The following is a 15,725-nucleotide window of genomic DNA, read 5'->3' as shown; positions in this document are numbered from 1 at the left end:
CAAGTTGTTCAAATCGAATTCTAATAGTGCGGAAAACTTGCTACGGAATACTACAAGCATTTTGCAAAAAAAAATTTTGAAATCGGTCAATATCTTCTGTTCGCGCATCGCACTCAAAGTTTCGAAAATACCGAATTTTCAAAACTTCTTAAAAGTACGATTTAGTCGCAATTTTCCAAAGTTTTACTTATTATTATATTTATTTTGAATCATTTAAAAGGTTTTTTCGTAATTAGGTAAATCAATAGTGGTTTTAAGAATTTAAAATAAATAAGTTTTTAGTACAAATTTCATGCATTACGATTGTTTTTCACGCTCAGCTTTCCCCAGGATCAACGACGAGGGCGTAGTGAAAAATCTGATCCCATTTTTTTTTATTGCTATTTTTTCATAGTACTTAGTGGCATTACATTATACATATCGAGTGAAGAGCCCTCCGAAAACTTAGTTCACATAGTTACATTTATAATGAAAGTGTATTTACCTACTTGGTTTCAAATAAAAATGAGTGATTTAATAACAGATGGTGCGAGACATGTCTTCACTATTATTAAAAATTCTCGATACTTGCCAAAACGTCTTTTAAAAGTAGTTGATCCTGTAATTCAACACAATGCTTATTTCGCGCATCCTGAAAATTTGCTTTTGTCTATGCTCACAGATGAAAATCTTAATGTACGTAAGATCGGGTTGCAAAGAATTTTAAAAGCCAGAGAGAAGACTCCTACTGCGGAGACTTCGGTGCGCTCGTTCCTTTTGCCAAAACTAAACTTTAATGCCCCTAAGTACTATGAAATGATCGACTGGTCTTCTACAGTAGTATCACCTCCTCCAGTACTTAGGAATGTGTCAAATGCAGTTTTGGTATCTTCCATTGATAACCAACTATCAATCGGTCAAAGCAACTTGCTAAGCTTTCCATGCCACACTCAAGCAGTAGAGCGAACTGTTAAGCTTGTTACTGAAGCGTCGAAGAAGGTATGTGGTTATCACAATAGGGATGGTTACATACGCTCAACTTTATATTCTCGTTGCAGTTTGCCTAAATTTGAGAACAAGTCCCAGTATACAACAGACAAATAAAACAAAATCGGAAAACAAAAAGAAAATTAAAAAAAAAACAACAAAACAAATTTTTAAAAATCTAAAAAAAATCAAAAAAAAATATATAAATCATTAAAAAAATAAAAAAAAATCATTAAAAACAAATAAAAAAATAGCAATAAAAAAATGGGATCAGATTTTTCACTACGCCCTCGTCGTTGATCCTGGGGAAAGCTGAGCGTGAAAAACAATCGTAATGCATGAAATTTGTACTAAAAACTTATTTATTTTAAATTCTTAAAACCACTATTGATTTACCTAATTACGAAAAAACCTTTTAAATGATTCAAAATAAATATAATAATAAGTAAAACTTTGGAAAATTGCGACTAAATCGTACTTTTAAGAAGTTTTGAAAATTCGGTATTTTCGAAACTTTGAGTGCGATGCGCGAACAGAAGATATTGACCGATTTCAAAATTTTTTTTTGCAAAATGCTTGTAGTATTTTGTAGCAAGTTTTCCGCACTATAAGAATTCGATTTCAACAACTTGTTGGAATTCGACCCACCCTAATATTCATACTTGCGCCGGCCTCGCCGCGTCTCATCTTTCAGTGTAATTGTGTTGGTTTGTCGGCCTTTTTAGTAATGAAAGCAGTTAATAAAAGTAATGGAGATTTAGTAATACCCTTTTCAGGGGTTATTATTAAGATTCTATAAGGTTTTTTTTATTTTTATAAAGTAATTAAAGTAAAAAGTTATTCATTTTCGAATCATTCTTTGAATAATACATACTACACATGAGGTATAGCATTTTATCAACTCATAACTCTTTTAAAAAGCTGTAATACCGTCTTTCAAAGTACAAGTATAACAACATCGTCAATGGTCAGTCGCGGCTATATAATTACTTCTTTTTTGCATAAAAATGCTGATTGCATTTGCTCCCAAAGAAGACCGACAGCCAGCGAAAAAATAAAACATTACTTCCTCTTGTCAGTCAGTCGAGGTGAGTCAGTGCGTGTCCGCGTGGAATGGTCTCGATATGTGAGAGCTACTGTAATTTCCACTCGCATTAATTATGTTAAACACAAGTCTCAATATTTAAACAAGCGGCCCCCCGAAAAAAGTGCAGTCCAAATGAACCACTGAACCGTTTGTTTGAGCACGGCCAACGCAAAAGTCAAAGACAAAGGGGCCGCCACCGCTGCCGCAGCTACTGCTTTTTTCCTCTTATTTTTTGTTGTATTTCTTATTTTGCTTTTGGATTTTGTGGACCAGTCAGCAGCATCTACCTCATCGACAGCCTCATCAAAGCCGCCGCAGCTGGGGCAGCGCTGTAATTATCACACGTCGGTCAAAATCAACGCCACCAACGGCCACGCGCACTCTCGTCCAACTCTATTAACTCAATTAAGAGGCCAACGCACAAATATTTGTATGCGGCATTCAGTCGAAAAAGTATCCAAACAGTGTTCTCCATCGGATGTAAATAAGAGAATGCCGCAGGCTTTTACAAGAACGCGTTGGAGCATGAGGGGCCCCACATATATTGATACAGAAGAACTCAATGCGTATACGCCATGTGGGACGTGTTGAACTTCAGGGAAAATAATGAATTGCAAGAGCACTACGGTGAAGTTTATTTAAGAAATTTGCACATTTTAAGAAAAAACTAAGAGGACACATAATTCTTAGGATAAAATATTTTTACCAAAAAAGAAAAACAATAATAAAAAATATAAAAAACATCTTTAATAGGTCACTTTATGTTATTGAAATTAATTTTATCATTTTAGGAATACTTCCAATATCTTTTTAAGCCTAGATTTTTATCAGTGTAAGCTTCTTGGCCCGGATCGAACTGCTCTGCTGCGGTTCGCTAGCCACTCTCACAGTAAGAAATCCAAAAAAAAGTAACAGATTGAGATAAAAGCACAGGCCCCGAAAATAGAAACGAAGATGAAATAGTTAAACATTTCAATTTGAGCATCGCTTTAATTAGCATGCGCTTGTTCATTGTTTTCCGTTTTTGTGCTTTCCATCGAGCGTTTGATTTGTTGACTCGCATTTGCTTTCTGGCTTTTAGCCGGGATGGCTTGATTAGCGTGCCCAACGGAGGCTGCCAGCTTGGCCCGAAAGTGAGCTCTCTTGGCCTGGTCTTTGACTTCGCCTCCAGTCCAGGTCCAATTCCAATTCCGACTCCGAGTCCAAAAAAAGCCAACCTCCGGATGAGGGCATTCGCTTTGTGGGTGGCCCCTAAACGGCTTAGTTCGCTCTGCTACTTTTTCCTCTGGGCCATCTTTTGTTCGGCCGGGGCTTTCTTGGCCATGCCGATGATTACTGTGAAATTGGCAATGTTTAATGGTCGCTGCAGCTCAAGTGTCTTTTGTGTCTAACTACTTTTCTCTTTGATGAGTTTTCTTTTCTGTCATTTGTCTTTCGGACACAAAGCTCTAAAGTCGGAGGACTTTCTCTTTGATTCTATGGCAGAAGTTGGGAGTTTCTGTGGAATAAACAATGCACTAATATTATCTTGGTTAATCATGATTTAAGCTAAATTATCATGGAAAATATTTTTTAGTTAGAAATAGTTTGAGTTTGGTTAGAAATAGTTATCTAAGAAAAGCCAAAAAATAAAGATACAAGTCTTGGTGAACCAACCAAGTCTTGATCCAAAAAACACACCTCACACAAATGGACGAAATAAAGGCGTGTATATGCATAATTAACGTGTAGCTATCGGTAGTAATACAATTTTCGTCATGCTTCCAAGAGCTAAACAATTCCGATTTTAGATCGCGGGAACCTCGATTTTTTATCTGCCCGACAACATCAGGTGGCAGTGAGAGGCATGTGTCAATGCTGCGTGGGTCGGTGACTGTGGCAGTTGCTTGAAAATATAAACCGAAAGTGACTCCATTGCATATGCAAATTGCTCGGGGCCCACGGCAAAAACTACTAAAAATCGAAAATAAATATGCTTATGGAAGCTGTGACTACGAGTTGTGGCTGCTGTTGAAAGGTTGCTAATTGACAATTACAGACAAGTCGTTGTTTTAATAGTCGGGGGCTCTAGGTTATAAACTGCATTAAGAAAAGGTTAATTGCCAAATGGTTTATAGGTTTTTAAAACAGAAACTAACATAAAAAATATCAAAAAATCCACATTATTATTAATACTACTTATTTCTTAAAAATCGTGAATAGAAAAATATAAATTCTTTTGTTAATTTTCAATGATTTGATAGCCAAGCTTCAATTACAGGTAGTTTGAATTACAGCTTAGAGGTATGGGCGTTAGCTGTTTAATCTTTAGTGTATAATACTTAAGCTAAAATTAAGTTCACTTTGCATAGATTACTTGCAAGATACCTAGCCATGAAAGCCACAATCTAAATTTTAGAAAATTTATAATTTCCGGGCGTTCAATTGTGTCAGCTGCTCCGGCTGTTTTGTTCAACCTCTATCCGGCAGCTGCCTCGGACCGATAAATCATTGAAATCGTCGTCCGATATTTAAATTTGAATATTAATGAACCCTTTCTGTGCACTTTCCCCACAGGAGCATATCAGCGTGTGAATGAAGCCACACACAGCTATAATAGAGTCGGGGCTACAGGTGTAAATTGACTTTCCCTGCAAAGGATTTCTAGAGTCTCAAGGACCTAGTATAATTAACGCCGCGGCTTTTCCCACGCAGCTAGAATATTTGTGTGTATCTAATAGATACACTAATAGCCGCCAAGAACAAAGAAGGAAACATACTGAAGAAATTAGAATTATAAAAAATACAGAAGCGCTAAACGCGGGAAATCAAAAGTGCCGCTCGCGGCGAAACTCAATCACAAACCGAATGCTCAAATATTTGTGTGATTAGTCCTTATCAATAGGGGCTCTGCAGGAGCATCAGGTAGCCCAGGGCCGGCATTCCGACCGACCATCCGGGATCCGAAAAGGTCCCAGATATACTCGAAACCCTGTGGACCCACTGCGGCTAAAGTCGGGCGCTGAGCCTGCGGTGGTCGCGCCATGGATTCCTTTCTCGTTTAGCGTCCTGCTGCGACGGCAATTGGTTTCGATTTTCAATTTTTGTTAATAGACCTTTGGCCTTTGTCTTCAGACGACCTGACGCCTTTGTGCTGCCGTCTTTTCTGCCGTTTTAGCTGCTTCTGCCCTTTGTTCTCCGCTGGTTGTTGCAACAATTCACATTTGTTTCAATTAAAGGGATTTGGAGTGTTTGTTGGGCTTGTAAGTGTCAGCATTTGCCTTCAAGTTGGCTAAAACGTGTGGACAATTGCAAATTGGTTGCCTTTAAGTTGATGTCCGACGTAGAGCGGCAGGGATCAGAGAGTTTTGGGGCATGCCAAGAAGGCAGGATATGTTGTTGATTTTAAACTTCTATCCTACCTTAAAATTTAGTTCCATTTCCACAGCTTACTATAAAATAACTTAGTATCCACCCATTCAACAAGCCGACGGTTCTACAACAATCACTCCCCTTTTGATAAAAATATAGATTTTTACCCAAGACTCTTACCATTTCGTAGCGACAGTTAACAACCAGTTGGTAGTAGGAATTCAGCAATTGGCTTTTAACAAAGTATGGTTACTACTTAAGTATAATACTTTCATTTCCACCATCCAGAACTGGCTTCATTTTCATTCTCAGACTCAAATTAATTTCAAAATGTCTTCAAATTTATGCGCATTTTTATTTCCCTTACCCACGATACGGTTCCCCTACCGCTTCGTTTCTAGCATTGTTGTTTGTTGTTCTCCAAATTAATTATTCGTTTTTCTTACACCAAATTAATTGCAAACGCTTGACAATTAAACGCGGGCTGCCTTTAGGGGGTCATCGTCATTAATGCTAACTGAAAGGGGGGTTCCTAGGGGTGGCCAGGGTAGGGTCTGGAGGGGCTGGTGGGGACACGGTCCTCTGCCGCTGTCGCTGCCGACGTCGTTTCAAGTTGTGAAAACTTTGCAGCGACTAAATACTAAATACAGTCTCGTTACAATCTGAGGAGCGTCGCACTTCGCGTCTCTTTTCCGCTCGGTCCGCCATCTCGCTTGTACACCCGGTCGGATGATGAACGCCATAATTACCGTTACGTATACGCCACCATTGCTATTTTTTGTTGCTGTAGCCGATTGGTGCTGAGTGCTGCCGCGAAAGAGACGGCCTAAACAGGCTGCCATCCTCCTCTGGCTTGGGTGATTAGGCCAAAAACTGGTTCTTCCTCTCCAGGAGAGAGCAAGCGGAAACGGCGACAACGAAGCAGCTTGTTGTGCAGTTATGATTTGATTGCCGAGGCCGAGGGTTTAACTTTAACCACCGACAAACGAGACACGAACGAGCCAGCGCCGAGAGAGTGAGAGAGTTCGAGACGTCCAAGAGCGAGACAGGCGGCAGGAAAGAGAGGGCCGAGCGCAGAGCAACGAGCCGAGAGCAGCGCAGCTCCGCGGCAGCAGCAAAAGAACTGAAGAAATATCGACGTGTCTAGTTAGCAAACCAATCTTCAATCTAGTTTCGAGCGTCGAGTTGAGAGGTCCTACACTATTGGATCAGCGCCGCCGTCGTCGTTTAACAAACAGATAAATTAGTGCTAACCCGAGAGATACCCGAGAAGTATCTCAGAATACTTGCAATTCAGTGAGATAGAACAGTTTGTGTTCCAAGCGGAAACAAAGTGTTGAACGCAACCCCAAACGAACCAAGTGAATCACTAGCCCAGAGACCCTCCTTAAATGCTCTGCCCTCCAACCATGCGTCCGGCCAGCCCCGCCGAATCCGAGATCTCCGTGGGTGGAGCCCCCAGCCCGCTGCCCACCCAGCACTCACTTCCGACTCCACACCCGCATCCGCTGCACCATCCGCGTGCCAGCACCATCGATCTCCTCCAGCAGCAGCAGCTTCTGATGCAACAGCACGCCGCAGCAGCAGCCGCCGCCTTTGGACTCGGACGCACTGCCGTCGGCGGCCTGCCGGAGGATTACTTCCAGCCGTTAAAGCGGTTGCGCATGTCCTCCTCGTCATCGGAGCCACGGGATCACACTCCGAGTCCTCCGGCCCCGGCTGCTGTTCCGGAAAACCCCACAGCCGGACAAACAAACACCAAATCCGCCATCGAAGGCGTCAAGAGCTTCTCCATCGCGGATATCTTGGGACACTCGGAGAAACAGCGTGAGGAGTCCGTGTCTCCTCCGCCGGCCTCGAATCTGTTGGCTCCACCCGCCTCCCGACCGGTGCCTTCCGCCGGAGGACTGCTGCAACCGCGAACTGAGCCCCTGGATGTCCACCCGGCTGCGGCAGCCGCCATGCTCTTGCCCGGCGGACAAATCGTCCGGCCCTGGGACCACCTTCTGGGTCCGGCCATGCCCGTGCGCCCCTTCATTCCATCCGCCCTGTTGCACTACGAGCAGCGACTGGCCCTGGATTACCACCGCCAGCTGCAGGAGCACTTCAACGCCCAGGCCCAGCTGCTGCGCCACATGGGCATGGATATCATTCCGTCAGAGAGCGGCTCGGATCGCTCCAGCTCCGCAGCCAGCGACTGCTGTTCTCCAGAGATTGCCCGGGACTCGGCAGCTGCTGCTGCTGCAGCTTCTGCCGCCGCCGCCGCCCGGCACAGCCCCCAGTCTTCGGTGCAGGCCGGTGGCAGTGGCTCCGTCACGGCAGCCAGTCCGTCCCAGGGCGGAGCAGCCGGAGCAGGATCCGCCGTCGGTGCCAACAATGCAGCCGCCGTGGCCAAGGCTAAGGCCAATGGCACACCGTTGGATGCCCTGTTCCAGATGACCACCAAGGACTTTGACGAGTCACAAGGTAAGCATCTGCTTTTCTTATTTAAAAAAAAAATAGAAAGATACATTTTAGATACACACTAGAATGAGATACAATTGTAGACTTCCATTAACTAAAGGTCTCGAGAAATGTCTCAATATTCAAAACGATTTTAGCCGATTTCTTAATTAGAATAAAAGCTTATAATTCAGCTTATTATGGTGCTTGTCATTTATCAATCAAGCAATTCGAATTTTGGTTAATTGAAATGAATGGCACTGTCCCCTTCTCCCCTCCGGTATTCGCTTTTTGTTATGTAAATTCCCCAACCGATTCGATTTCTGGCTTTTAATTAATTGGCAGCATGCGCCAAGTCTCGATCGGACAGAAATGAATGGGCAGTGTTGGGGGGACAGGAATACAATTCAATACTTTGCTCCTCAATCTTTGGATGCATGATCAGGATGTAGGTCGGGGTACGTCGAGTTCAGGCCGAGTCTCCCAGTCCGAGGGCGTTTTAGCCTGGTCTAGTGGGCAGCCACTGCCTCTCTAGTGATTTCATCGCAATTAATGGCTAATAGTCCCAACTGTCCACATCAGTTTGTGTGTGCTGTCAGTAATTGTGTGAGCAATTAGCTAGCGGTGCATTACCTAATCGGGTTTTGTATTTGCGGCTGCTCATCGAACAATTAACATGCCGTTTCCATTTGTTGCTAGTCGCTCCTCAAAACTAATGGCCGACAAACTCTAGTGGCTATATGGCTCCAGCCCCGGCTCCACTCCGGTAAACATGTTTTAAAATACACTGATCGAGCGATTAGCGGCGACACTCGGCTGTTGTATAATACTGTATCTTCGAGTATTAAGTTGACAAAATACACATATTATTGTTTATCGTGGATTGTATAACCCCCAGTCGAAATATTTATGGCTTTTTGGGATGTTTCTACTTCGAAGCCGTCGTTTGTCTATCAACGGCTCGTGGCTCTCGAACGATAGGCAGCTGCGAGGATACGGCAGAATATTAATTTATGAGGAGTAGACCTTATATCACTGGCACTATACCACAGATACTCCCATAGTTTTTTTTGAAACTCATTTGGCTTTCCATATGTGGCTTTCTATTTCCCCCCGCCCGCTTTTAATGACCCGGCAAAAAATGCCAGACACAGTGTCGCCCCGAGTGGACTAATTGCAATTCTCAGTACTCTCGCCAAATTAAAACATAAAACCCCTGTTTCCAACTGTTGCTTCGCTGGTATTCCTCGAAATGCGATCAGGTTTCCCTCTTGCCCTTAAACATATTGAACACTTTTCTCTGACAAATGCCACCAAAACAAAACTCCCTCTAACTAACATGGAAATTTATGCCCTGTAAGTGGACACCTGAGAGCCAGCAAGGATACCCAAGTGGCCAACTTAGTTCTCGTTCGCTGGGAGATAAGTCGTGGAAATTACTTAATGAGTCCCCGATAAAAACAAATACGAAATAGTGGTGTAGTGGAGAAAGGAGAAAGGGAGGCGTGCAGTCAAGTGCCTAATGGGTTTTGGGTTACAAAACGTGCTCGAGATAACAAATGACCAAATTATGCGTTTGCATTTCGAATAGACACAGAAAACTGGTATACCCACATGGCTTCGTTTGCATTAGCTTGCTCGGAGGGCATTTAATTAGTTTTTAATGTTGATCTAGTTTGTTTGACAAGCAATCGGAAGGGGTGTGAAGCCATAGACCTGCGAACTGCAAACCGGTTGGCCAATATTCAATAAATAAATATTTATGCTGATGATCGCGACCAGATCGCTGATCGCTTTGATTGGCACCGCCAATCTGCGGGGTTATATCTCAACTATTTTATATCTCAGCTGCATACCAGGAAACTACGTTATGCAAGCTCAATCAGAGCCTCAAGTACGGGTCAGCGGCTCATTAATCAAGCTACGTGTACCACTTAAAACTGATTTGTAGGTGTCAATAATTATTATAAATCACACGACAAACAAGACAAATGAGCAACTTGCCTTGCACAATGCCTGAGAAGTCTGCGAGCGTCATTAGAGCCGCAACCGCCCACAACTGGCGCAATCAATCAGCTCGAAATTATACACTCCAAGCGAGGTGCTCGCGGAATCGCGACTGCAATTACAACTGCAATTGCATTCATAAAATGTATCAATCATGGCACTTAAACTAACACGTCCCTCTCACGCCGCGCGCAATTAAAACTAATTGCAAAATCGCTTGTTAGTAACAGGTTTTGCATCCCAGAAAGAGTCTTAAGTTCTTCCATATTTGACCTTATCTATTCTACGGCTTGTACTATCCCAGCAATAAATCTAACCAACTGCTTTCCCTTGTTCCATTTTAGACAAATCCCATCTGGACATCTTCTCGAACCGACCACAGCCCAAGAAGAAGCGCAAGTCCCGCACCGCCTTCACCAACCACCAGATCTTTGAGCTGGAGAAGCGTTTCCTCTACCAGAAGTACCTGTCCCCTGCCGATCGCGACGAGATCGCCGCCTCCCTGGGCCTGTCCAACGCCCAGGTGATCACCTGGTTCCAGAACCGCCGGGCCAAGCAGAAGCGCGACATCGAGGAGTTGAAGAAGGACTTCGACAGCGTCAAGGTCTTCTCCGCGCACAAGTCCTTCCTGGAGAACGTGAACGATCTGAGTATCCTGAAGAAGAAGCCCATGCACGAGGCGGATATGGTGGGCCTGGCGGCTGCAGCAGCTGCCGCTGGAATGGTGGCAGTGCCAGTGCCAGGATCCGCTCCCCTCGCCGGTGCCCCTCCCAAATGAGGGCGTGGCCAGGTGCGCACCGAACCGCCAAGACAACCTGATGATTGGTACAGAAAGTGAGCAACGAGGAGACGAGTATTTTGTTTAATTTTGTGTCGAGTGCCGGGGAGTTGGGTAAAAGTTTCCCCTCTGAAGCATTTGACGGCTAGAGGAAGTGGCAGGACGTCCTAACCAGCTTCCACTGCCAATACAACTATGTGGGCGAAAGGCTTAACCCAGAAGCCAGCCCCAATCGGAATAAAACCAGCCACCCAGACAGGACCAAGGCCTTTTGCGGCCAGAACATGCTAGAACAGCCATAACCGGAAACGGAAACGGCAATGCAACCAGCCAGAACTAGGCTCGGGCATAAAGCCAGAGACCCATCGATAAAAACCAATTTGAATCGGCTCTTTTCAGAGCCACCAAGAGATTATTAAAAGAGATTTTTTAAGTTTCAATATGATTATTATTTAAATTTAAAGAATTTAGTAACTCAAAGTTACAGTTTACCTTTTGGAGGCTTTTGTTATTCAAGTTCGTCGACCAATTAGCGCTTAAAAGCGAAATCTTTTTCACTCCAATTAATAATTTGAGGCAAACAAAGGGAGATACAAAAGACCGCAAATTGTTGTCAATAAATTTAAGCATATTTAAGCAAACAATGCCGGGCGAGAGCTTCCATTTGGCTTGTGTCGGTGAGTTCAATTTGAATTTGTGTGTATCTGGATCCGGACTGGAATTTGAATATTTTGTTTCGGCTTCGATCGATCTTAATGATGTTGCTACGTATTTTGTTCAATTTGATGATGATGCTGAGTGGCGGAGGAGCCTTAAAGTAAAAGAAATCTTTTTTAATTTTTATTAATGATTATTTACAACCGTTATTCATAAATTCAAACTAATTAATTATTAATTTAATCACTTGCCACGAACGAAAACGAGTTGGCCAAAAAGTCCAATCCGAACAACAAAAGCCAGAATGAATCTCAAGTGTCTAAAGCCGAGCTGTGGTGTGAGCTGATCGCTTTGTTTTTGGATTTTTATTTGCAGATTTGTGCACGGCGCCAATTTGCATACGAAATTTACTCGAAATTATTTCGATATTTATTAATTTTCGAAGCGATCATTTTCATAAATTTGGAACTGGAAGCCGGTCGATCTCCGGCTACTGGCTACCGTTTGCAGCAAAGTTCAAAGGTGGCCCATCGTCGCCAGCGGCGCACACATTTTTCACTCCCGAACCGCCGAGATGAGAAGCCGAGATACTGGCAAGATGACCTGCGAGCTCTCCGCGGCTGAAGTGCGCCATCAATCTCGGTATGGACCCCAACGAACTTGGCCAGCAGCCGGCAGCCAAGCTAGCCGATCAGCCGCTCTACCGATCGTTTGTTAATCATTTGAATAATCAAGCTATCAATTCCGCTGCTAATGATGCCCGATACCAGTACCGATGCGGCCCAACTGGTCCGAAAACACACTCCCATGCTGGCTAACAGTTCGTAAACTAGACGGGAAAAGCCTCCTGCATATGCATGAGATGCAGATCACCGATCCAGATCCGAAACTCACTTAAAACCAATTTATTTTCATTTTCAAATGTGTGACAATGCAACGCATGCGCCGTGATAAAGAAACTTTTAGAGTCCACCGCCCAAACAGTCGGAAAAAAATTCAGGTCTTGGGCAGAGATTTCTGGGCTCTCGGGTGTTATTAATGCGCTTGGAAAGTGCCCGGCGAAAGTATCGTCGAAGAGCGTTTAATTGAAATTGAGTTGTAGTACAAATTACTAAGCCCGGGCCATTACCGGTGGCATTCGGGTTTAGTAGCTGAGAAAATTTGCCGCGCAAATCGAGGTAAACTGTGCCCGGCTCTAATTATGGGAAAATCTCCCAGCGCTTCCGTCAAAAAACAAACAGAAATGCGTAAATGTCGAAACCCATTAATCGAATCAACTAAAAATGACTAATGAACCTACCGCACGATGAGTGGAAGTGCCTCATGAGCCTTACAGCCCGCTTTAATGAGGCCAGATGCGAGTAAGATGGCTGATTTGCTTGATTGCGGTGGTCGGGTATGTTCGGGAAATGGCCCTGTTAATGGAATTAATAGTTTGTTTCTTGAAAAATGGTAGTCGGAAATAAAAAATAGATTCTTTAATTTATTTAAATTTACATGGAAATCAGACAGACATGAGGATATAATAGTTTACATGGCCTGATAGAGCAACTGAATGGAGTATTATTTATTTCTTTAAACTTTATTAAGCTGATAAGTAAGCACAAACTCAAGAACCCTTAACATCTCCCCCATTTAGCTGTCATTCCCCTAACTAAATGCGTTTTCTGCCCTGCTCAGCCATATTGTCAGCAATTACTCAACGTTTCCCCTGTCAGGTGATCAAGTGCTTGCAAACACATAAATACATATAGGAATACAGAAAGCGGCGCTCGACCTACATCAAGTGCCAGTCTGGGATGTAGATGCATCTCCCGAATGGCAAGTCGGAGTCGGAGTTGGACTTCCAGTTTAACTGGCGCCGCGTTGCCAAAAGATGAAAAGTTACCCTCGCGGCGGCTGAAAAAGCGACTTGGATCCGCATGGCCGAGTGCTGATTATGATAAATGTAAACAATTCAGCCCGGCACACAAATGCAATCAAAGGACTGCAATTACAACTTAGTTGCCGGAGCTGGGCCCAAACCAGTTCGGAGTTCGGCTCGGAGAGGCCATGGAAGAGAATTGTGTGCCCCCCAAGAGGTTCGGCTAACATCCGCATCTCTCTTCCTGCCGTCTGCAGTGGTGTTGGTAAAAGTATCTATGTGCCGGCGAGCGAGCATGTGTGTGTGCGATAGAGATATAAAAGCTAAATTGGTAACTCATACTTAATTTGTTGGCGGCACCTTTGAACACGCTTCCAATTAGCTTACAGCCGACACCTCGGGCCGGCGACTTGGCCACGTTTTGGGCCACAGGATAATGCCGCATGGAAATGATGCAGCAAAATAAAAATGAAAAGCAAGGGGAGCACACAAAGTGGGTACCAACTGATAGCAATTTGTTTCTCTTTCCTGCGCTTCAGATTTCTGCTCCATTCATCCCGCCAACTTGATCGTGATGCGGCATATTTCGATCAAAAAATCCAAAATCCAAAGAAGAAATCCCACAGTACCCCACACATATTTTTTAATTCATGAATGAAATCTTATGATTCGTTGCGATCGCCCTTAAAAGCGTTAATGAAGTTGTAAATTATGAAAAGTAATATTTAAATTTACCTTTTACAAGCTGAAAAGGCTATAAAAAAGTATTTTATTCATTTATTTTACAAAAGAAGGGAACACAATTGGCACTAATTTAGATACAAATCTTATCGAAAATAAAGTAAGGGAGATATATACATATGTTGATATACATAATTGGAAGTAGATATTTCCGGTATTTGTTTAACAATTTTTTATAAAATATAAAAAGGTAGAATAGGACTACTTAAACAAAAATTTCTTAAATAACTTTCCAAATAAAAGAAAAACGAGACCCCCATAAAACCTCTTTAAATGCAATTTAGGGCTGATATGCTAATCCTCCAATCTGGTAGCGACTAATTTATATCACGATAAGATCATATGCCAGAGGCCGACATATCCAATCACATTCCAGACGCGATGGTATGAGATTCCCTCGGACCCCCATCCCAGAACCCAGGGCAATCAGCCACTTAGCCCCATCTTGCTGGGAACACACACGTAGGCGCCTCCAGCAGCAGGTTCGTTGTCCGTCAACGGACCTCGAATTCGCCGGACACGTTCGCGGACAAAGATTCGAATCTTTTGTTGTTGGTGCTTCTTGGTCCACTTAATTCGTTTGATGGCAGCGAGTTGACGCCAGCCGCCTCAGCAATACCGCTATGCCTCCGATAAGCATCCAATGGCAAGAAATTTGGAAAATCAAAAGATTCACAGCTCCTACCAGCCGAAGCGAAGTGTTAATGGATGTCACTTTAGTTGGTCTCCCCCACGCCCTTGCTCCAATCTACCTTCGGCTGACATTAAGCTTCATCAGACATTCAACTCGATGCTGAATTAGCATACAAATTACACACGAGCACTAGCACTCAAAAATACTCCATCTTTGTTTTCATCTTCGGGTTTTAGGTCTTTTAGCTTTTTTAGTTTTCGGTTTTTGGTTTTCGACTTTCGCATATTTGTGACCACAACAAAAAGCCGACAAATTTTGCCCCAAACGCTTCCAAGTGGCAAACGGCTACCGATTTTATTATTGATAATGTTTTGATTTATCACAAAGATATACAAATTGCCACTGCCCCAGCCCCGGCTGAGGTCCATGCTGTATTCTGTATCTTGCCGCAGGGCGCGGCACTTTTTGTGTATCTTATGGATAAACGCTGGGGTATTTCATACGAGACCATAATTTGTATGCGGTAGCCCCAAAGTTGTTGGTGTCATTTCGTTCCATTTCGTGTTGTTTTTTTTTTTTTATATACCTTTTCAGTTTCGTTGTCCGACTCTGGCTGACTACTTAAGTTAAGTTGAGCGATCTCCGGTGATGTCTCAATAGACGGATCCGATACGGATTGACAAATGTTGCGGTGTGATGCAGTGGTTCAGGTCGCGTTCAGTAAATTGTTTTCGACATTTTCGAGTCGTATTTGTGGTCGAAATCTGCATAATGAGTTGGCAAAACGCTGACAGCTGTCCCAAGCTGTCGAAGATTATTCGATGATAAGGCGAGAGGATCGTTTTGCCTGCAGTCATAAGCGCATTCGTCACGGATTTTTCGCATCGGGTGCAGCTGAAAAAAAAGGTAGGTTGAGTTCGGCGTTAAGTTGAACTGAGTGGAGGATTGCTTCGAGCAGCAGTTCGTTTCGGATCGGATCGGATCGCTCTGGGAGCGTTGATTGTTGATTGTTGACAACTGGCTGGCACAACTTCATCATCGTCAGGCGCAGGAACTGGGAACATCAGCAAAACAAAAGGCGACATTAATGCATTGCCAGCAGCCACTTTCGTACCACAAAACCCGCCGAAGGGGCGTGACAAATTTGACACAACAGCAATGACTTTATTACCAACTGACTTCAGCTCCCAGTTTCCAG

The 15,725-nt window shown here is 43.5% G+C and overlaps 1 protein-coding gene and 1 long non-coding RNA gene across 2 annotated transcripts; both read left to right on the top strand.

The window, feature by feature from the left end:
• The first annotated feature begins 792 nt into the window (after positions 1 to 792).
• LOC116654576 lies at positions 793 to 1,093 on the top strand. The gene is made up of 2 exons (XR_004309806.2): positions 793 to 978; positions 1,038 to 1,093. It is a non-coding gene; the product is annotated as an uncharacterized LOC116654576 (long non-coding RNA).
• Positions 1,094 to 6,529: 5,436 nt separating this feature from the next.
• LOC6499211 (homeobox protein HMX3) lies at positions 6,530 to 11,015 on the top strand. The gene is made up of 2 exons (XM_032449897.2): positions 6,530 to 7,870; positions 10,198 to 11,015. The coding sequence occupies exons 1-2, from the start codon at positions 6,796 to 6,798 to the stop codon at positions 10,629 to 10,631; spliced, it is 1,509 nt and encodes a 502-aa protein (XP_032305788.1). The 5' UTR covers positions 6,530 to 6,795; the 3' UTR covers positions 10,632 to 11,015.
• The last annotated feature ends 4,710 nt before the right edge of the window (positions 11,016 to 15,725 follow it).

Source organism: Drosophila ananassae, chromosome 2L, assembly GCF_017639315.1.
Source record: "Drosophila ananassae strain 14024-0371.13 chromosome 2L, ASM1763931v2, whole genome shotgun sequence".
NCBI classification, from domain to species: Eukaryota; Metazoa; Arthropoda; class Insecta; order Diptera; family Drosophilidae; genus Drosophila; species Drosophila ananassae.
Note: the sequence above shows the minus strand (reverse complement) of the source record. Positions and strands in the feature narration are given on the sequence as shown.

Coding starts and splice junctions, on each gene's coding strand:
- LOC6499211 (XM_032449897.2), top strand. CDS start 6,796: ATGCTCTGCCCTCCAACCATGCGTCCGGCCAGCCCCGCCGAATCCGAG. Junction 7,871..10,197: donor GGACTTTGACGAGTCACAAG/GTAAGCATCTGC, acceptor GTTCCATTTTAG/ACAAATCCCATCTGGACATC.